Source organism: Lepisma saccharinum, chromosome 14 (genome assembly GCF_977018435.1).
Source record: "Lepisma saccharinum chromosome 14, izLepSacc3.1, whole genome shotgun sequence".
NCBI lineage: Eukaryota > Metazoa > Arthropoda > Insecta > Zygentoma > Lepismatidae > Lepisma > Lepisma saccharinum.
Genome location: NC_139242.1, coordinates 59,418,294 through 59,437,718, shown reverse-complemented (window position 1 = coordinate 59,437,718; position 19,425 = coordinate 59,418,294). Strand labels below are relative to the sequence as shown.

Here is a 19,425-nt window from a genome sequence, read left to right as displayed (position 1 = left end):
AAAATGTTATAAAATTGTCCTGACCTTTTCTTATTTGTCAATTTTTGCATCTTTTCTGAAAAATGTAAACTTTAGGTTAAACTGTACCTTACAGTATCAAATTTATCCCCAGATGGATGCTACGAGCATTTTTCTTAGGCTATAAGAAATCAGGATATTATTATTGGACTAAATATGCCAGATTCCAAAACAACTTATTGTAAAATCTGCTGAGGATAGTGTTCGAATTCCCAGGGGGGTCTCCGGTGGTGTGCTTCAGTAGCCCTGCTGGTTCTCTTGCAGATACTCCTCTTTTCCTAAATCAGCAGGTACAAGAAAAAAGTACAATCCTAGAAAACCATGAAAATTTTGTGTTGTGAACAGTGGTGTTCTGCATTAATCTAATAAATAGGAATATCTCTTCAGAATTAATGCACATTACTAAAACACTCCACAAAGTCAGTGTCTTAATGCCATGTGTTGTCTCACACTATGTTCCGCGGACCTTTTAACATTTTCAAATTCTTAAAAACGAGTGGGATAATATTTAATTAAATGCGAAAATTATATGAAGTAATATTTCAGCATTTATTGCAGTGTATCGGAACATTCCTACGTTTGTTGTTATGTATTCGTCTGGCTGGTTAATATCATTAATAAAGCTGTTTTTCAAACAATAATTGTAGTCCTTTGAGCATTTTTATTAATTATATATATATATATATATATATATATAAATCAAAGAATGTAAAAGGAAACACTCACCGGACAGTAGAAAAATTCAAAATTTTCGCTAATTTCATAGCATCATCGGTGTGAGAATAAATGGACGGAAGATACTCCTGCCAAACTTCCAGTTCAGTCTATTTCTTCTCACACCGATGATGCTATGAAATTAGCGAAAATTTTGAATTTTTCTGTCTGCGAGTGTTTCCTTTTACCTTCTTTGATTTTTACTTAGCCCTTTTGGCCCTCCTTGCTTTTATTGTGTACTTTTTTTTTTAAGTAGACAAACCTAAAAAAATCCTACATTTTGCCTCTTGGCCCGCAGTGTGTAAAATATTTAATGTTGGACCCTTTACAAAAAAATGTTAGCTGACCCCTGGTCTTGAACGCCATTCCACCTGCAACATCCCCATACAGTTAAGAGTTGTGGCTAAGGTTGACCAGCTGAAGGTCATTCAGAGAAGATTTGAGGGAAAACACTCCTCCCTAAATTCTACCCCTAGAATCCATACTCTGGGTGTGCAACATGTGGAAAGGGGCTGGCTGGTGACCACAAAGTAAAACAGGGTGTGAGGTGATTTGCCGTATCACGGGTGCTGAATGATTTGCGGTTTAAGTTTAGGAAGAGGACACGATTGTTTGTTTGACGACAGAATCTCCGCGTTATTAAAAGATATCGACGTGATAAGAAACATGTTTATTATTTGGATGAGACGTGCTTAACTCTGAGGGGGCAGGGGTACATTGAACCAAACATTGAAGGACACCACCATGCAAAACTACCGCGAGGGCTGAAGAAACTGACGAGAAGAGAAGGGGGAGGCTTATTGTTTCACCCACTGGCGGAAATGACGTCTTTGTTGAAGGTGCATATTTACTGTTCTGTGCAAAGAAAGGGTGATCATCAGTAAGAAATGGACAGGCCAAGATTTGAATCCTGGTTTAGTGAAGTGATTCATAAATTGAAACCAGAGTCATAGCAGACAATGTACCTGATTGTCACCAATAACAAATCAAGCTTTTTTTACTGGTATAACGTGAAGTGAGCGAGTGTCTTTCAGTAATGGATGTATTGCGAACGAAGCAGCCAAGTTTTTCATAAATGTATTTCTTTCTAAACCAAAAGCAATAATTTGTCATTAAATTCAAGAGGGGCCTATTGTTGTTTACTTTTGTGTTTATTTTTCTTTTTCCTGCTCGAAATATACACACATGCCCTCATGTTTAGAAGTTATTTCGCACTTACATAAAATTTCAGGAGACAAAAAGAAGCAAAAATACATTCTGCTTGACATGCATGCGGGTTTTGATGTGTTTGTGCGGTTGGCAATACTGGATTTTTTCTGTCGACGATGTAAGCAGCTCGTCGGTTGAGGCAAGACTGCCACAAAAGATTCTGAGCTCAGTTCTCACGCGGATTGATACATGAAACCTGCTGCAAACTTAGTTCGACGCTTTGCTTAGTCTGTTGATTGAAGCAGTCTAATCTTGAGAATGACGGCAGGTTACTAAAAAGTTTCTCGACACTTGATGGATTCGATCCTTGGACCTCTGGAATATCGAGCACGCGCGCTAACTGCGACACGCTGCCTTGTTTTAGTTGTGTGCTTCCCATGTTAATGTGTAGGGACAATTCCAGGGCAGAAGAAAGCAGATTTTCTGCTTTCTTCTTTCGAAAAATTACAACATGGAGACAGACGAAGCATAGTCATTCCGGCCTAAGGCGCCTACTGTAGTCATCCAAGTAGAAATGTCCGAATCCTACCCAAATGGCCACAGCCGTCAAACATTACGGGCAGCCTTCGTCGCTAGACATGTCCACGATTTGACTAACTGAAAATATTGTGCGTAAAAGAACATTCCTCCCTCACAGCTCAAACCCAAACGGTGAAGCAAGTCCCTGCACAAGAATCAGTTCGACCCTAACCACTACTCACAACGACGAGCAAATGCCTCGAGCAGGAAGCAGTGCTGTAGTGGTTTGGGTGAATGATTGGTATTCCAACGGTCCAAGGATCGCCAAGCCTCCACAAGGGTAGAAATTTTCTCTAACAACTTGAAGCATTCAGTTATTACGTTTTCCAGACTTTTGTGAAGGTCAAGATTCCATGGATGACAGGTCTCACTTAAGTGGCCTCGTGGCGCGGTGGTTAGAGCAGATGTTCAGAGGTCGAAGGATCTATCCCAGCAGGGCGTGGAAGAGCACGATAGAATTATTTTATTTTCATTTCCATGCTGACGGTTGGAAGCGAAAAAATAAACATCGCGGTGCAGTGGTTCCGCACTTGCTCCATGTACGTGAGGTCCAATGATCGATCCCGTCGCAACCGTAATAATTTTTTTCCAGCCTATTCTCAACTTATATCAATTACTAGATTGCTGTCGTTCTTGTTCCTTTATTTTTTTCTTTCATTGGTTTCTCCGGGGACTTGACGATCACAGTAGTCTTAATGATTGAAGTAGTCGAATCTCGAGGATGACGGCAGGTTCCTGAAAAAGTTCTCGCCACAAACTGGATTCGATCCTTGGTCCTCTGGAATATCGAGCACGCGCGCTAACCACTGCGACACGATGCCTTTTGCTTCCAATTTGCTCTTTCTTGTTCCTTGCAGAGATAGTAGTCAGCATGTGACAATAATAGAGTCGGCCACCTACATTTAGGCCACATGGAAGGTAAATTCAATGGTAATCGCTGGAAATTCTTGTATTACTGAGCGTTAAAATAATAAAGTAGGTTTCGTGTGCATCGCTCACGCGTATTACATTGTGTACTAATATGCTTTTGTTCATGCGTAAACACCGATTGCTTTTCCCATGTTAATGTGTAGGAACCAATTCCAGGGCAGAAGGAATAGCAGATTTTCTGTTCTGTTCTTTCGAAAAATTACAACATGGAGACGGATGGAGCATAGAGTCATTCCGTCCAAGGTAATAATATGTTTAAAGTTTGTGTTTTTCAATGTCATCTCTTGTTTTATCTATCGATTGATTAAATGAAGTACTATACATTATCGGAAAGCAATAGTCTAAGCGTTAGACTGAAATGTTAACATTATCACAAAAATCTACTTCCACTTTCCTGCATTTGACATCTTTGTTCTTTTGAAATATTATGTGAAGGGAAAGGAGGGGGAGGGGTAATCTCTAAAAACATCTATAAACAAATTCAATTAAAGTGAACATTTTAAAAATGGTCCAAAATATGCACTTAACATTCCCAAACTTCACCCCAAAGTTTCTAACACCCCTTCAAAGGATAAAAAAAAAACTGCTTGTGGCTCTACAGCCCGTAAGGTCCTTGGCCTATCTTGCGACTGCCAGACTTCTTCCTACTGGAGATCTTCCAACAGTAATGGGGTGACGTGGCGTCATCACGTCGAATCCCGAGTCGTTATAGGAAGAGGCGTCGCCTCAAGGGGGTTCATGGAGCACACGAACCCCCAACTGAAACCGGATAATCTTCAATTTGTTTTCTTCTCTGCTCTATAAAACACCACATTTCAAGATAATTATTTTACAAAGCAGCTTTTTTCGTTCATAAAGTCTTCACAATGCTTCAAATTTACCAATTTCCTCCGCTAAAGAAGCCGAGAGAAAACAAGAGGGAAACTGGAGATCGGAGCTCGAGCTCCTTCCGAAAGAAACTGTCAACAGATGGCAGCAACTGTTAAATGTGCGGATAGCGGCGGAGGCACAATTTTTTTTCTATTCCCAAGTATTTTGTTTTTCATTTCCTTTAGCTTTTGTATTGGAAAGATATTAGTATTTCAAATATAAGGCAAGCACTGTTTGCATTGTTATAGTAATTCCTAAGATCTTCGATGCATTTGCCTAATATCTTTCCTTTCCAATCCATTTCGCCAAAAATTAAGGCCGCAAACTTCTTCAACAACTCCATTGCAAAACGTTGTCGCACACCGGAAGTCTTGCAGTTATATGGCGAATGTTTTGTTTCCAAACACTATATCACCAAAATGAACAGATTTACACTTACTTCGACATTTTAAATGTGTTGCTTAAACCTTAAGATAACGTAGACGAGTCAAAAAGAAAGAAGACGAAGACACTGCTAGTAGAAAATTAATATGGTAGTGTCTGCTGCCACGTTCTTTTTCTGCTGGAACCTCAAAATAGATGCGCGTGGCAGAAAACTCGGTCTTTGATCGTGATTTCATCATGCTATGTATGCAATTACGTCTGTAACACATACTGTGAAGTTGTAGCGATTACTTTCACAAAATCTTTTAAGGTTAGGTCTCTTAGCATTCTTCTAATAATAAACCTAAATGCTCTCGTAGTTAGGTTAAGTTCTGTTAGCATTAACATAATATCGCTAAATGCTTTCTAAAGAAAAAGGTTCTAAATTACCTGTACATTCATTCCCACTAATCATAAACTTGCATTTCTCTCGTCTTCATCTGTTCTTAAGATTTGTAACATCCTCTTAGCAGACGAATTACGTGGCAGGAGCAAATTTGACGCTTATTCCTACTGCTGATCATGCGTGGCAGTAGACTCGGCCAAATAATATTTATCTTGGTACAGTGGGATCCATGAGTATTACCCTGCAAATTGTCCGTGACTATTTTTATTAATTTTTTTCTTACATCCTGTGTGTTTTTAAGCGATGCATTTTTATGTATGCTGGTGCAGAAGTTGTCAACAGCTTGTTTTGAGTTTTCTTTTAATTCTTGAAGCTCTTATTGGGTCAAATAAAGTGCACGAACATGGTGATGGACAATTTGCACGGTAATACTCATGGATCCCACTGTACACATGTAAGCGAGTATGGATAAATATCCATTATATTTTTATTGAAAAGAAATTGTAATTGTTATAAACTCCTACAGGTAAACTTTAAAACAATAATTTTAAGTATCGCAAATTGCAATTCGCATCATGAAGTTTGATCATTGCCAGAGACTTATCAACGAAATATAGGAAAGCTGCTGTGAAATTACAAATAGCTATTGAAATTGAAAATGATAATTTGTTGGTATCAAGGTTAGTGGAAATGGTGGCGGGGTTAATTCTTAGGAATAGGTAAAATAATTTCCAACACTAAATAAGAAGAGAAGAAAGCATTTCAATAATTCAAACTGTTTACCTTAGTAATTTTTCCTTGGTTTGGACGGGCGAGGGGGTGTTAAGGGGATGAGGGACAATTTCGCACCAATATCGTCCGAATGGGCAGTGCCACTGAGGGAAAAAGCTGGTGTTCAATAGAGTATGAATTTCTATGTTGCAAGTGAAAGTGCTTTTTAAAGTTGACTATTAAACTAGATACGATGTTTGAAAAATATGATAAGAATTTTCAGAAACCCATATATTCCTTATGGGGAATCAACTTCAACTTAAAGTTACGGCTAATCAAATGGAAGTTACGACATTTCCGTCTGTCAATCACTACTTCAGTCTGTCCTTTTTCCGTTGATATATTTTTCTATGCCATCGGAAGTTTGATATTCCATATACTCCCATAAGAGATGTATATTTATCCTTGCCTCCTACGGCCATCCTGGCAGTGTTGCCAAACCTGATGCACATAAAAGTGCTATATTTCACCGTAAACGGAGTAAAGACTTTCAAAGAGCGAGATTTACGAAACTGGATAAAGTGCCTCCTGGGGTAATTTTAGGTGTCAAATGAGTGGGGGTGTGGGTGGGGAGGGGGCGCTGTTAATACCGTTAGCTTTAAAGTGATGGCAATTTATTCTTAGTTTTCAGCGTCTAGATCCGACGGCATCATCCATCTCAATAATCCACCGATGGTCGTACGAAATCGAAAATAAAGTATTCCCGGACAACAATATTACGTCCTCTTCACGTCAGCGAAGGTGCTATAAAGAAAAAGTAGCTGGGGATGTAAGAGGGGGTGGGGCGACGCAGCCAATATAACAATATCACGTCACATGCAAAATGTATACTTATGACAGAAGTTGTCTATGTAAACCGGAGGCAGTGATGGCATGATAGTTGGGCAGGGGGCGGGTGCTATAGTTCACAGTCAGAGTGCACAAAAGAGCCAGATCTGGCTCGAAAAGAGCGAAGCTGGCAACAGTGATCGCCTTTTCCCCCCGGACTATGCTAAACCTTATATACAGAGGGAAGACATATACAGAGGGAAGAAATATACTGTCTTCCCCCCCCCCCCCCGGTTCTGGATAGGGATGGCCAAACAGATTCGGATCCGGGTCCGAGAGTTTCGTATCTCAATCCCATTATAATATTACCACACCTTAAAAGGTATGATCTTCGATTACAAAGAAATTTTTCATTAATTAGTCTTTGAAGATTTTTTTCAGTGTTGCTCCTAAAATACTTTGCTACTCATCGGCTAACACACTCGTCACAAAAATAATCTTGCTTGTTTAACATAAAATGTCAGAGGTGATTTTGTAAATCCCATTGAAACGAATATGTATTCATTCGAATGTATTGGAAATGGAAATACACATATATGTGAGACATTCCATTCCAGGATGAAACCTTTAACACATATAAAAGATAGAAATGTTATACAAAAATTATACAATAGTTTTACAGTTACAGTTTTACAAATTAAAATAAAACATTATAATATATGTAGTGTTATATAATTACAAAGTGTAAGACTAACAAGGGAGGTTATCTAAGTGTCCCCCTCCGATTTCCATGAAACTTGGCAGGTGTATAGAGGGGCCCAAAGGAAGAATACGTGTTTTTTTGTTTCAGCTAAAAAACAGTTTTAGGGGCAAACCCCCTCAAATGTCAAAATGAGGACAAATTTAAGTGGGCATTTGACCCCTGTGTCCCCCCCGATTTTCATGAAACTTTGCAGGTGTATAGAGGGGCCCAAAGGAAGAAATATGTGTTTTTTTTGTTTCGTCTAAAAAACTGTTTTAGGCGGCAAAAACCGCCTCAAATATCAAGATGAGTACAAATTGACGTGGGGATCATCTGACCCCTGTGTCCCCCTCCGATTTCCATGGAATTTGACAGGTGTATAGAGAGGCCCTATGCCCCCTGTTTCTTCCTATGCCATATTTACGTGGTTTCGGGGTCAGATCCCCACTTCAATTTCTCCTCATCTTGACATTTGAGGGGGTTGCCCCCTAAAACCGTTTTTTAGCTGAAACACAAAAACACGTACTTCTTCCTTTGACCCCCTCCATACACCTGCCAAATTTCATTGAAATCGGAGTGGCACACAGGGGTCAGATCCTTGCGTTAATTTGTCTTCATCTTGACATTTGAGGGGGGTTTTGCCTCCTAAAACCATTTTTTTTAAAGCTGAAACACAAAAACACGTATTTCTTCCTTTGGGCCCCTCTACACACCTGCCAAGTTTCATGGAAATCGGAGGGGGAGACCTCCCTTGTAAGTGTACTAATCACAAATAGCGCATACATAATGTATGTAATATGTTATAAACACATTCTTACTTTCCAAAGAAGCGCTCATGTGGGATGGCAAAACGGATCCGGATCCGGAAATAGTTCTGGAACTCAATCGTCCCCACTGAATCGAAACAAATGAAAATCGACGTGTTTCGTAAATGGATTATCGCTGGGCACTCTGGCGGAGTGGCTAGCACAATAAGATATCCCAGGCTGGTATTCTTCATGAAGCATGCATTATTATATTCATATTTCTTGTTTTGTTTTATTTTATTATTTTTTCCTTGTACTCTACAATTGTTAACTTTTTTGTATGCTCACTTAATCAGTGTCACTGACATTTAGCGTTTTCTTCTCTGTGACTGTGATCAACGATTGATTTTCTTGATTTTCTATGTGTTTGCAGCCTATTTCGGTCTGGAAAGGAGGGGGGGGGGAAAATATTATCTTAATTTAGGCTGGGTGTGAACCAGGGGTGCCCAATCCCCACAAGGCCCATGACGCACTCCCCCCCCCGTTTATGCCGAATTCATTACTCAAATTATTTTTGTCAGACAAAATTTGCGGAAAAATATAATACCAGAGGTGCAAACACGAATTTTTGTCTGGGGGGGGACAAGTACCAGGATAAACGTACCAATAATAATAATATTAACAATGGATGTATTATTATTATTACTACTACTACTACTACCAGTAGTAGTGTCAAAGACGTTATTATCCTCATAAATTACGCAAAAAGGGGGTAGAAGTCTATGCTAAAGCATTTGTTTGGGACAAACTATTTGAAATATCTTTTCAACACCGTCAATTTCACATTAGCTAATAATGGAAATAAAGCACACAATCTGTATTTTTGAATGGCATTCCGAAGATACATGTGTAACTTTCATGTACAACATATGTTTTACACACATGCAACATGGAGCGACATAAAATAGAAAATACATATGCAACAAGTCAACACTAAATTGTGTACGCATTTAAAGCTTATTCAATACAAATATACAACACATATTATTTAAATACATTACATTACAGAAAACAAGTAGAAAGCGAACGAAGCGAGCAAGAAAATTTTGCAATTGAAAACAATATTTATTTAATAGGGCGCAAATTATTTCGCTGGACGCCATGGCATTATTTCTTTTACAACTTTTTTTTAGATCATTCGGCGCCCATGGCCGACTCCCGCCGCCCCTAGCTGCCTACAGCTCTGAACTTGTCGAAAATGAAAAAGCAGATAATGCGAGAAGAAAGGAAGAAAAGTTTACAAAATGAATTTTTATTTGCATAAAATTTGAAATCGAAGGGGCAATTACTCCTCTGTGCCCCCTCTGCAGGGGCCCTTGGTCGTCAATGTTTGTCCCCCCTTGCTACAGAATTGACTTTCGTCGAAGGTTAGGGGGGCGCAATAGCCCCCTGCCCCTCCTGTGGTTGCGCCACTGTATAATACAGACATATTTAAGCAATATATGTTTACTTTAGATACTTTAGGCTCACTGCCATTGTTAGTCAACCTTATTCTACACAGTTTGTCTGCTCGACTAACCTTGTATTAATGCGAATACCACCCCCCCCTCCATCCAAACCGATTCTAAAGCCATAAGAGGTGGTGTTTCATTTCAACTCTATCGCCGCGATCACCCACAGGTAGGTAGAAAAACTATACATAATAACCTAAACTAAAAATCAATAATAAGTCAATCAAACGATACGATCCCCCCAGTTTTGTGTGAAGATATATAGAATTGGTATAAAATTTAGTCCCCCCCAAAAATTCCCATGACGCAGGCGTGTCATAAAATCCCCCTGTGGGCACCTCTGGTTTGAACACCCAACAATGTACTTCACGTGACGCCACTGGTTATAGGGGATATCCGTGACCTGGTTACGCTACTCACTCGTAGCTCCCCAATTTTTTTCAGGATGGTGGGTTGCCACCGATCCTATACATAGGCTGAGAAGCCAGTGTGTGTTTATTCCTTTCGTAAAAGTACCACTCGGTATAAACACAATTTCACTTTTTTTTGCATAACACACACACACACACACACACAAATGTGTACGTGTCTTCAGGCGTTTTTATGTGTCTGCCCCCCCTTTTCCGCCCCCAAGTCACTTTCCCCTGGCGCCGTCACTGAATGTGATGATAATGAATTGAAATAAAGACGTCAATAAGCAGAGGGTAATACCTACATCGAATGAACAAAATTCCATTAGAATAAAAAAAGTAATGAAAAACGCGAAAGACAATTTGCCTCCTATTATCTTTGCCGTTGACTTTTTGTATCTGAAAAAAGAGAAGTAAATATGTTTATATAGAACACAATTTTAGAGGGGGGAAAAATGTGTACAAGAGTTTTAAATTTCTCTTTGTCATTGAGATATCAATTTACATAAGAAATAATAGCCCATCTTCCTTTCAGATGGTGTAGTGGTAGGTAGCGTACCCGTCGAACTTTCGAGACAAAGAGAATTCTCTTTGTTTCGAGAAACTTCTCTACTGATCTTTACATAGCTGGAAGTTGGTACGTCACCGACACGCCTCCAGCGCTCGGCCAATGGGAACGCAAGAGTCTGACAACGTTCTGGCGCGTTCTAGAAGAGTCGATCAAGGTCGATCACGTCCTTCGAGAACTTTCGTGACGTCACTCGAATACCAGCTGATTTCTATATATACCGAATTCGTCGCGAAAGGCGGTAGTTTCTATCAGAAAGCAACAAGAGAATATTCGAACAGAAGACAAGTAGTGGAAGCTTTAGCACGCTATTCTGCAATCGTTTTGCGAGTGATACACACAAAATTTCTTCTGTTTGTGTTGGTGAACGTTGAGAAGTGACAAGGACGAAATGGTTCGAAAAGCTCCAGCGATCGGCATTGACCTGGGCACCACGTACTCCTGTGTGGGTGTGTGGCAACAGGGAAAGGTTGAAATTATTGCCAATGACCAGGGCAACAGGACAACACCCAGCTACGTCGCTTTCACAGACACCGAAAGGATAATTGGAGACGCCGCCAAGAACCAGGTAAGTGTCAAATGACATGTCAGCAATTATAGAGGGGGCACTTTATTAGAATAGAATAGAATACTTTATTAGTCATTAGACAACATGATTGCAATAGACTTCGTCATAATAAGTATATAAATACTAATATAAAAAAGTACAAAAGAAAAGAAAATTAAAAATACATATTAAAATATTACACATTCAACAATACAGTTTGCAAATTAAACATGTAAAAATTAAAGATACTTTTGTTAACCTCGGGACCTGAGGAGCACAGTATTTATGCTTGTGCAAATGTCAGTTATTTAGGAAAATAGTTCTGGACTTTTTATGGGATGGAAAACTTGTCGAATCTGCGCCCTGAAGTCCCAAGTTTGACTCTGCCCCACTCATAAAGTTAAGTGTCCTCCCCGCTCTCCAAAGTTATGCCCTAGCGATGCACATTTTATACTTTGCGAAATTGACATGACATGATGCAGGCAACCCACACTATCCTGATACACACAGGACTGATGGGTTTAGTTTTAATACTTTTGTTGTTGCACACTTGGGGTATCTGGCAACGAAATAATTTCACTGAATGAAACAATTGCATACGACTTATCTTTAACCTTTTCCACCAGGAAAATCATTCGCAGCATCATCCGATATCATAGTAGTTTTAACAATAACAATAATAAGTTGTTACATATTTATAGGAAATCACAATACAGTAGTGTCTCGTTTATCCGACATGCCACCGAAAAAAAAATCAATCGGCAACAAGAACTGCAAGTTGCGAGCCTGAGCGTAGTCTATTTTTAGTTTCTCCCGACTCTACGCGTGGCATTAAATTTTTCTGTACTGTTGTAAAACATTATTACTGTATTAGGTTCGTAATGTGTAAAATTATAACATTAGTTTGACGTTTATTAGGCTTTTTCTTAACACCTCCCTATTATCGGACGTTCTGCCGGCTCGTTTATGTCTGATAAGCGAGACTCTACTGTATACTTAGCAGAAATTACCACACCAGAAAACATCTCTCACAACACTGTAACGGTAGTGAATACTTTAACATCTTAGTAGTTTGCAAAGCATCTCTGGAGCTCTCTCAGCCTCTGATTACTGGGTTTCAGGGGGACACCCTGGGGTGGGAGTAATAACGTGAATAACAGGCTGTGCCCCTGCAACCTTCAGATGTGCGGATATTCTAAAATATTAATTTATGCCTACTGGAGCAGTTTCACAAAACAGTGACGAAACTGTCAGAGAATAAGTAGAAGCAGGGTGGAGCGAAAGTTGGCATTGTCAATGATTTTTCATGTCCACCCTCAACCCTTTATTCATGTTGTAATCAGTTACTGTGTGCACTATTCAGTTAATGAAAGCTTTTATATTAATCTTGTGATTCATGTACTTTTCTAGCAATTGGCATCTTCTACTTGTAGCAATGCATTTTCTATAGTTTCATGTTTTACAATACGACAAAAAATATTTTAAAAAGAAAATGGCAATGAAACTGAGTCATGACCTCTGAACCCCCCCCCCCCCCCAACTAAACCGTGAGGTTTACCTCTCTGGGTTAAAGTTAGATTGACATTTTAATAATATGGGACCTTATATCAGATTGAAAATTTATTAATGTGGGACCTTATATCCACCCATTATGTGCCTTCTTGGCATAGTGCATTGCACACATGAAAGTTTTATAAGATTAATTTTTCTTAAATGTGGCACTGGAATAAAGGGGTCTCTGATACCAGGTGGCAGTGGTGCGCCCAGAATTTTTGAAAGGTGGGGAGGTACGTATACTTTTTTTTTAGTTGTTGCTCCACATTTTCTGCCTTTCTCGTTCTTTTTTTTTTTTTTTGGAATACTGGGGGCCAAAGGGGATTATGGCCCCCATCAAACCCCCCTCCTCCCCCTGGGCACGCTACTCCTCAGTGGAAGCACATAGTGGTTTGGATACCACATTAATCTTTCTGTGCATAAATTGGACTTAAAAACTATTTCTATTTTTAGTATAACTGTAGTTATGTGCAGTATTCTCAAAACATATTTGTCTTGTTCTTTTCAGGTGGCCATGAATCCAAAGAACACAGTCTTTGATGCCAAGAGATTGATTGGGCGACGTTATGATGACCCTAAGATCCAGGCTGACATCAAGCACTGGCCATTCACTGTCACCAGCGACGGTGGGAAGCCAAAGATCCAGGTTGAGTTCAAGGGGGAAACAAAGAGATTCAACCCCGAAGAAATCAGCTCCATGGTGCTCACCAAGATGAAGGAGACAGCAGAAGCTTATCTTGGAGGAAAGGTAACAGATGCTGTGATCACTGTCCCTGCTTACTTCAACGACTCTCAGCGACAAGCCACCAAGGATGCTGGTATGATCGCAGGACTCAACGTGCTCAGGATCATCAATGAACCGACAGCCGCTGCCCTTGCTTACGGTCTGGACAAGAACCTGAAGGGTGAAAAGAACGTCCTGATCTTCGACCTGGGAGGAGGAACGTTTGATGTGTCAATTCTGACGATTGATGAAGGTTCGCTATTTGAGGTGAAGGCAACTGCAGGAGACACCCACCTTGGGGGAGAGGACTTTGACAATCGAATGGTGAACCACTTTATTGAGGAATTCAAGAAGAAATTCAAGAAGGACCTGACGAGCAACCCGAGAGCCCTGAGGCGCCTTCGTACGGCATGCGAAAGGGCCAAGCGTACACTCTCCAGCAGCACGGAGGCCAGCATCGAGATCGACGCCCTTTACGAGGGAATAGACTTCTACACAAAAATTTCCAGGGCTCGCTTCGAGGAGCTCTGCATGGACCTCTTCAGATCGACGCTTCATCCGGTGGAGAAGGCTCTCAACGATGCAAAGATGGACAAGTCTTCCATCCACGATGTGGTTCTCGTTGGAGGCTCCACCCGCATCCCAAAGATCCAGAGCATGCTGCAGAACTACTTCTGTGGGAAGCCACTGAACATGTCCATCAACCCAGACGAAGCAGTGGCATACGGTGCAGCAGTCCAAGCAGCCATCTTGAGTGGAGACCAGAGCAGCGAAATCCAAGACGTCTTGCTGGTGGATGTCGCTCCTCTTTCTCTTGGAATAGAAACTGCAGGTGGAGTAATGACTAAGATCGTGGAGAGAAACTCCCGAATTCCCTGCAAGCAGACTCAGACATTCACCACTTACGCCGACAACCAGCCAGCTGTCACGATTCAGGTGTTCGAAGGCGAGAGAGCCATGACCAGAGACAACAACCTTCTGGGGAAGTTTGACCTCACGGGCATCCCGCCAGCTCTGAGAGGGGTTCCGAAGATCGAGGTATCCTTCGACTTGGATGCAAACGGCATTCTGAACGTGTCCGCCAAGGATTCCAGCACCGGCCATTCCAAGAACATTGTGATAAAAAATGACAAGGGTCGCCTGTCGAAAGAAGAGATCGACCGGATGGTGTCGGAAGCAGAGAGATACAGAGAGGAAGACGAGAAGCAGAAGGAAAGAGTGTCCGCTCGGAATCAACTGGAGAGCTACATCTTCAGTGTGAAGCAGGCAGCGGAGGAAGCTGGTTCCAGGCTTAGTGAGTCTGACAAAGAGAAGCTTCGTTCAAAGTGCGACGAGGTGCTGAGGTGGCTGGACAACAATTCACTGGCTGAGAAGGATGAGTTAGAGCACCGCATGCAGGAACTACAGAGAGAGTGTAGTCCTCTCATGATGAAGCTGCACCAGGGGGCTCAACAGGGTGGCAGCTGTGGGCAGCAGGCTGGTTATCAGAACAACTTCCAACAGGGTCCCACAGTGGAAGAAGTTGATTAAGTGCCACAAGGGTTCCTGAAATGAATATGTGTGTGTATGTAAATTACATAAGGTATTTCTGAGTTCAATGTAACAGGAACTCCAATGGAGAGAGCAGACTAAGTACTGGATAATTTGTAATGAACTAGTGAACAAAAGAAAGTTATATAAAGAAACTTACCAAAGAAGTAATTTGTAAAAGTATTAATGATTCTCATAAGATACTGTGATTTCAATATGTATTATTTAGAAAGATGTACAGTGCATTATAAGTATGCAATATGTGTTTATAATATTGTTTTAGTATTTATTTATATTTAATAAATTTATAGTTAAATTTACACAGTTTATTTTTACAGAATTGAATTGGTAAAATGTTCTAAAATGAAAGTTTTGAAGTTCGAACATTTCAATTTTGGTTTAAATGTTTGTATTCCTTGTATAGTTTAAGATCTACTACTACTATTGTCTGGGTAATGTTTTGTATTTCCAGTTTGCTGCTTTTGTTGACTGCCCAATTAGTTTCAAAGGACCACTGCCTCATTAAAACAGATTGCACTGCCTACAATGGAGATGATAGTGCATCACTCTTACCTAGATGCTGCAACCTGCGTTAATGAGGCCAGTGGTCCTTCTAAATTAATAGGACCATCAACAAATGCGAAGATATATATGTTACCTACACAATACTTAAATGCATTTATCATGCCAAACCTAGTCTGTGGTGAAATAGCCTTTTGAGGGCCATGCATCAGAGCTGTTTCCTGGCTTTAGAGACTGGAACCCACTATCATTGGTTTCAAGTAACTTCTCATTGGTCAACACCAAAATGTTTTGAGTTTCCACTTTCAATCAAACTCAGGACTAATTCCATCAAAAATGAGGTTGCTAACCACTTGGCTACACAACTCTAGATCGAAGATGTAGTTAATTTCATTTCCCAAATGCAATTTACTCTATTCCTAGATAGTGCAATCATGGTTAGCATTCTCTCTGGTGTGGTGCTGGCTAGAATCAAGTGGCCAAATGAGAATACTTGAAAAGATGTAGCGACTGCAGTCCAGTACTCCATGTGCTATCCTTGCATCACCCACCAAAATGTTTATTAACTTCGTAGTTGTCTTTCATAACTTTGCATTTTAATATAAATTCTCTGAATATTCTATCACAGGGTGTCTACTATTTTGTGAAAACAAAATTCCCCGACATTTCCAGACCAAGTCATTAGGGCAATTAATGTTAAATTAATTCACATGCATGTACAGTAGCAGCGAATAGGGGAGTGTGTGGGGGGGATTGTCTCCCTACTTTTTGCTCCACCAGTATGATCTCTTAATGCTATCCCTTATCTATCAAGAAAACATTAACTGTCCTTGCCCCAACCACAAAGTTTTGGCACCCAGTCAAAGGTGATATATGTAAGAAAATCAGAGCACTTAGATGAAAATTCACACTGTCACACTCAAGTTTATAACCGTAAACTGTAGTACATCAGATTAATCTTTTCACCAGAAAGCATACTTTGTCCTCTTGTACCTGTATATTTATGGGAATTTACCAATATGCTAGCAAGCTTTCATTATCACATTATGTAAAATTATTGACGGCCTCCCTTCACCCCTTATAGCCATCCGATCCACCCATACATTAATTTAATCCCATAACAATTCAGTAGTCACAAGAAAAATAATGTGTGTTTATAAACTGAATGTAATTTTGTAAAATAGTTTTCTTCCTTTAAAATAAATGCAAAAGAACACATTACTCGGAAAAACACACCTACACTATTTTCTTCTTTAACATTTTGAGTCCCAAGGCCATTTTCACATGTAACCCCCTTGGTCCCGAGCCAATTTTGAGCAAAATGCAGAGTTTCAATTAAATGAGTGTAGATCGGAGGCTAATTGCCCTAGAGAGATGAGTGATATACTGTTGTACACGGAATGAACCAGAGATTCAGACTATATGAAACTTATGCAAATTCGGCATATATGTGGCAGGGGGCAGGGGCTAACTCTCAAAATTCCAAAATTTCGGAAAAAAATGCCCCCCCCCCAAGAAAAAAGTACGTGAGTGTCGACATGCACATGGAAATGATCGCTGACATGTAAGGAACACAAAAATATTTGCATTATTATCGTATCACCAATGTAACGTGAGTTGTACCCCCAAAAGGAATGGTCGGCATGCTACTGATTCAAGCTTCAAAATGCAGCGGTACCTTGAAATGACTTTAGCTCAGAGACTATTTGCCCTGGAGATATGAACGATATACCGTTGTACGCAGAATGAATCACAGATTCAGACGATATATAATTTATGCACATTTGGCGTACATATGGAGGGGGAAATCCCCTGAATACTTTTTTTTTTAGAAATGGGGTTCCACCCCCCCTGAAAAAAGGATATAAAAATGCAAAATTTATGCAAATTCGGCGTATATATGGAGGGGGAAGGGAGGAAACCCCCCAAAAATAATTTTAAAAAAAATATAGGAAGAAGAGTACAAATAAGAAGGTTTCTTTGTATTTACCTTTGCTGCTCCAGCTCCCAGGCTTGGTCTGGAGCCATGATGCCTTACTTCTGGTGGTACTCCATAAAACATGGCTCCAGACACAGGGACACCTTGCAGGTAACGCAGCGGCATCTACTTCGCCGTGAAGTTCGTGGCCTGCACAGCACACATCTCCGTTGTTCCCGTGTCATGGTGGGGAAGTGACGGAAGCTGCTAACCTCGTAGAACGTGTTGGTGGATGGAGACTAACTTGATCATGGACCAAGTTGTGCCGCACCTTGGGGAGCTGGGGTTCGAGTGCCTCACCCGCCTTATAGCCAATTTCTCACGGAACTCAGTGCCTCACGTTCTGATGAAATGTCTTGAGAAGAGCAGGTAGGGGTTGAGGATACATTGGTCGAGTAGGTGGAAAAAGAGCTTGACAGTCCACTTCATGGTCTTTCGTTGGACACCATAGGAATTAGTTATGCGGTCGGCCTTGTCAACGTAACCCATGTGGCTATTGTATTCACATACAATAGCCGGCTTGAGTACGTTGCCATGGTCATCCAAGAAATTTCCCTCAGCCGGTGACTGATGGATGTTCGTCAACAGGTACACCTCTCTCTTGTCTTTCCAACATATCACAGTCAAGTCATTCTTCACCCGAACACGTAGGTCACCTCTCTTCAGCTTCAAGTCAGTCTTTGAAAAGTTGGGTGGGAGGCCTGTTCGTTGGGGATTGACGGTCCCGCAGCAATAGATACTTCTTGTTGCGAGATCATCAAATAGCTCTGGAGAAGAGAAGTAGTTGTCCATAAATACTTTATGACCAACTCCCTTCACCTTCTCCGTCAACGCTACAACTAAACCATGCGTCGCTGATGTCGTGGCAGTCGCTCTGTTCTTGTCCTTGCCCAGATATACGGTCATGTGATAGGTGTATCCCAAAGAATCACACAGTTTGTAGATCTTGATTCCAAACCTCTTGTGTTTCTTTGGAATATACTGTTTGAAGATGACTTTCCCTTTGTACAAGACCATAGCTTCATCAACTCCTAAATGCTCTGTAGGATAGTAGCAATTAGAGATAAGCTCATTGATATTGTCAAAGACAAACCTCATCTTCCACAGCCTGTCATAATCGGGATCTTGGGGGGAGGGGTTCTTCGTGTTGTCCTCGTGTTGTCCTCAAAGTGTAGGAATCTGAGCAAGTGATAAAAGCGGTTTCGTGAAATCTGTTGTCCGTAAAACTGTGTGTGAAGGTGGGGTTTTCTGGACCAGTAGTCTCGCCAACTTAATCTGCGGTCATGTCCCATCAGTATTGTCAAACCAACGAAAGTCTTCATTTCGTCAATGGTCACGTCGGGCTTTGTTGTTGGGTGCTTTGTGATATGTTGGTGGGAGTACCTGTTGGTCTCAGTCACCAGATGCTGGAAGATTTCTTCGGAGAAAGTCAAGGAAAAAAAGTCCAAGGAAGAGGATGCATCGTCAATGTGTCGAACCTTCAGTCCAGTCTATCCTAGGAAAGTTTGGGGGTTGGGAGCAGTTCTACCAGTTCGGGAAGGGGGTTGCCAGTCGGATGGAGCAGGAGGAGGGGAAGGGGAATGTCTTTGTGACATATCATCAGAATCAGATTCTGATGATATATCAGAGGGAATGTCAAGCTCTTCTTCATCCCACTCGGAGTCTGTATCCATATCCTCCAGCTCATCTCGGATTTCATAAGAACGAAGATCACCGGGGGCAGCCATGGTCAACTATAAGCCTTTTGGGGACACAGCAGGCACAAACGACACTAGCACACTTTTCACACAAGAAAAACACTTAGATGACAAAAAACGACACACACCTACGCACAACTTTCACGGATGAAAAGCTAGAACGCAGTGAAAAATGACCGCCGATTCTTGCAGCTGCTTGGAATTCATTTTTAGACAATGCAGGGTAACCCATGTTGCAACTTGTGCTCAAAAACAAAGGTTTCCTTCAGCGTGCATCGAAATTCCATTCTCACAACGCAGATTCAACAACCAGTCTTCCCCCTTCCCC

The 19,425-nt window shown here is 40.9% G+C and overlaps 1 protein-coding gene across 1 annotated transcript; it reads left to right on the top strand.

The window, feature by feature from the left end:
* The first annotated feature begins 10,732 nt into the window (after positions 1 to 10,732).
* On the top strand, positions 10,733 to 15,090 carry LOC145998930 (heat shock protein 70 A1-like). The gene is made up of 2 exons (XM_083135726.1): positions 10,733 to 11,113; positions 13,155 to 15,090. Exons 1-2 carry the CDS (start codon positions 10,937 to 10,939, stop codon positions 14,898 to 14,900), a joined length of 1,923 nt encoding a protein of 640 aa, XP_082991852.1. The 5' UTR covers positions 10,733 to 10,936; the 3' UTR covers positions 14,901 to 15,090.
* The last annotated feature ends 4,335 nt before the right edge of the window (positions 15,091 to 19,425 follow it).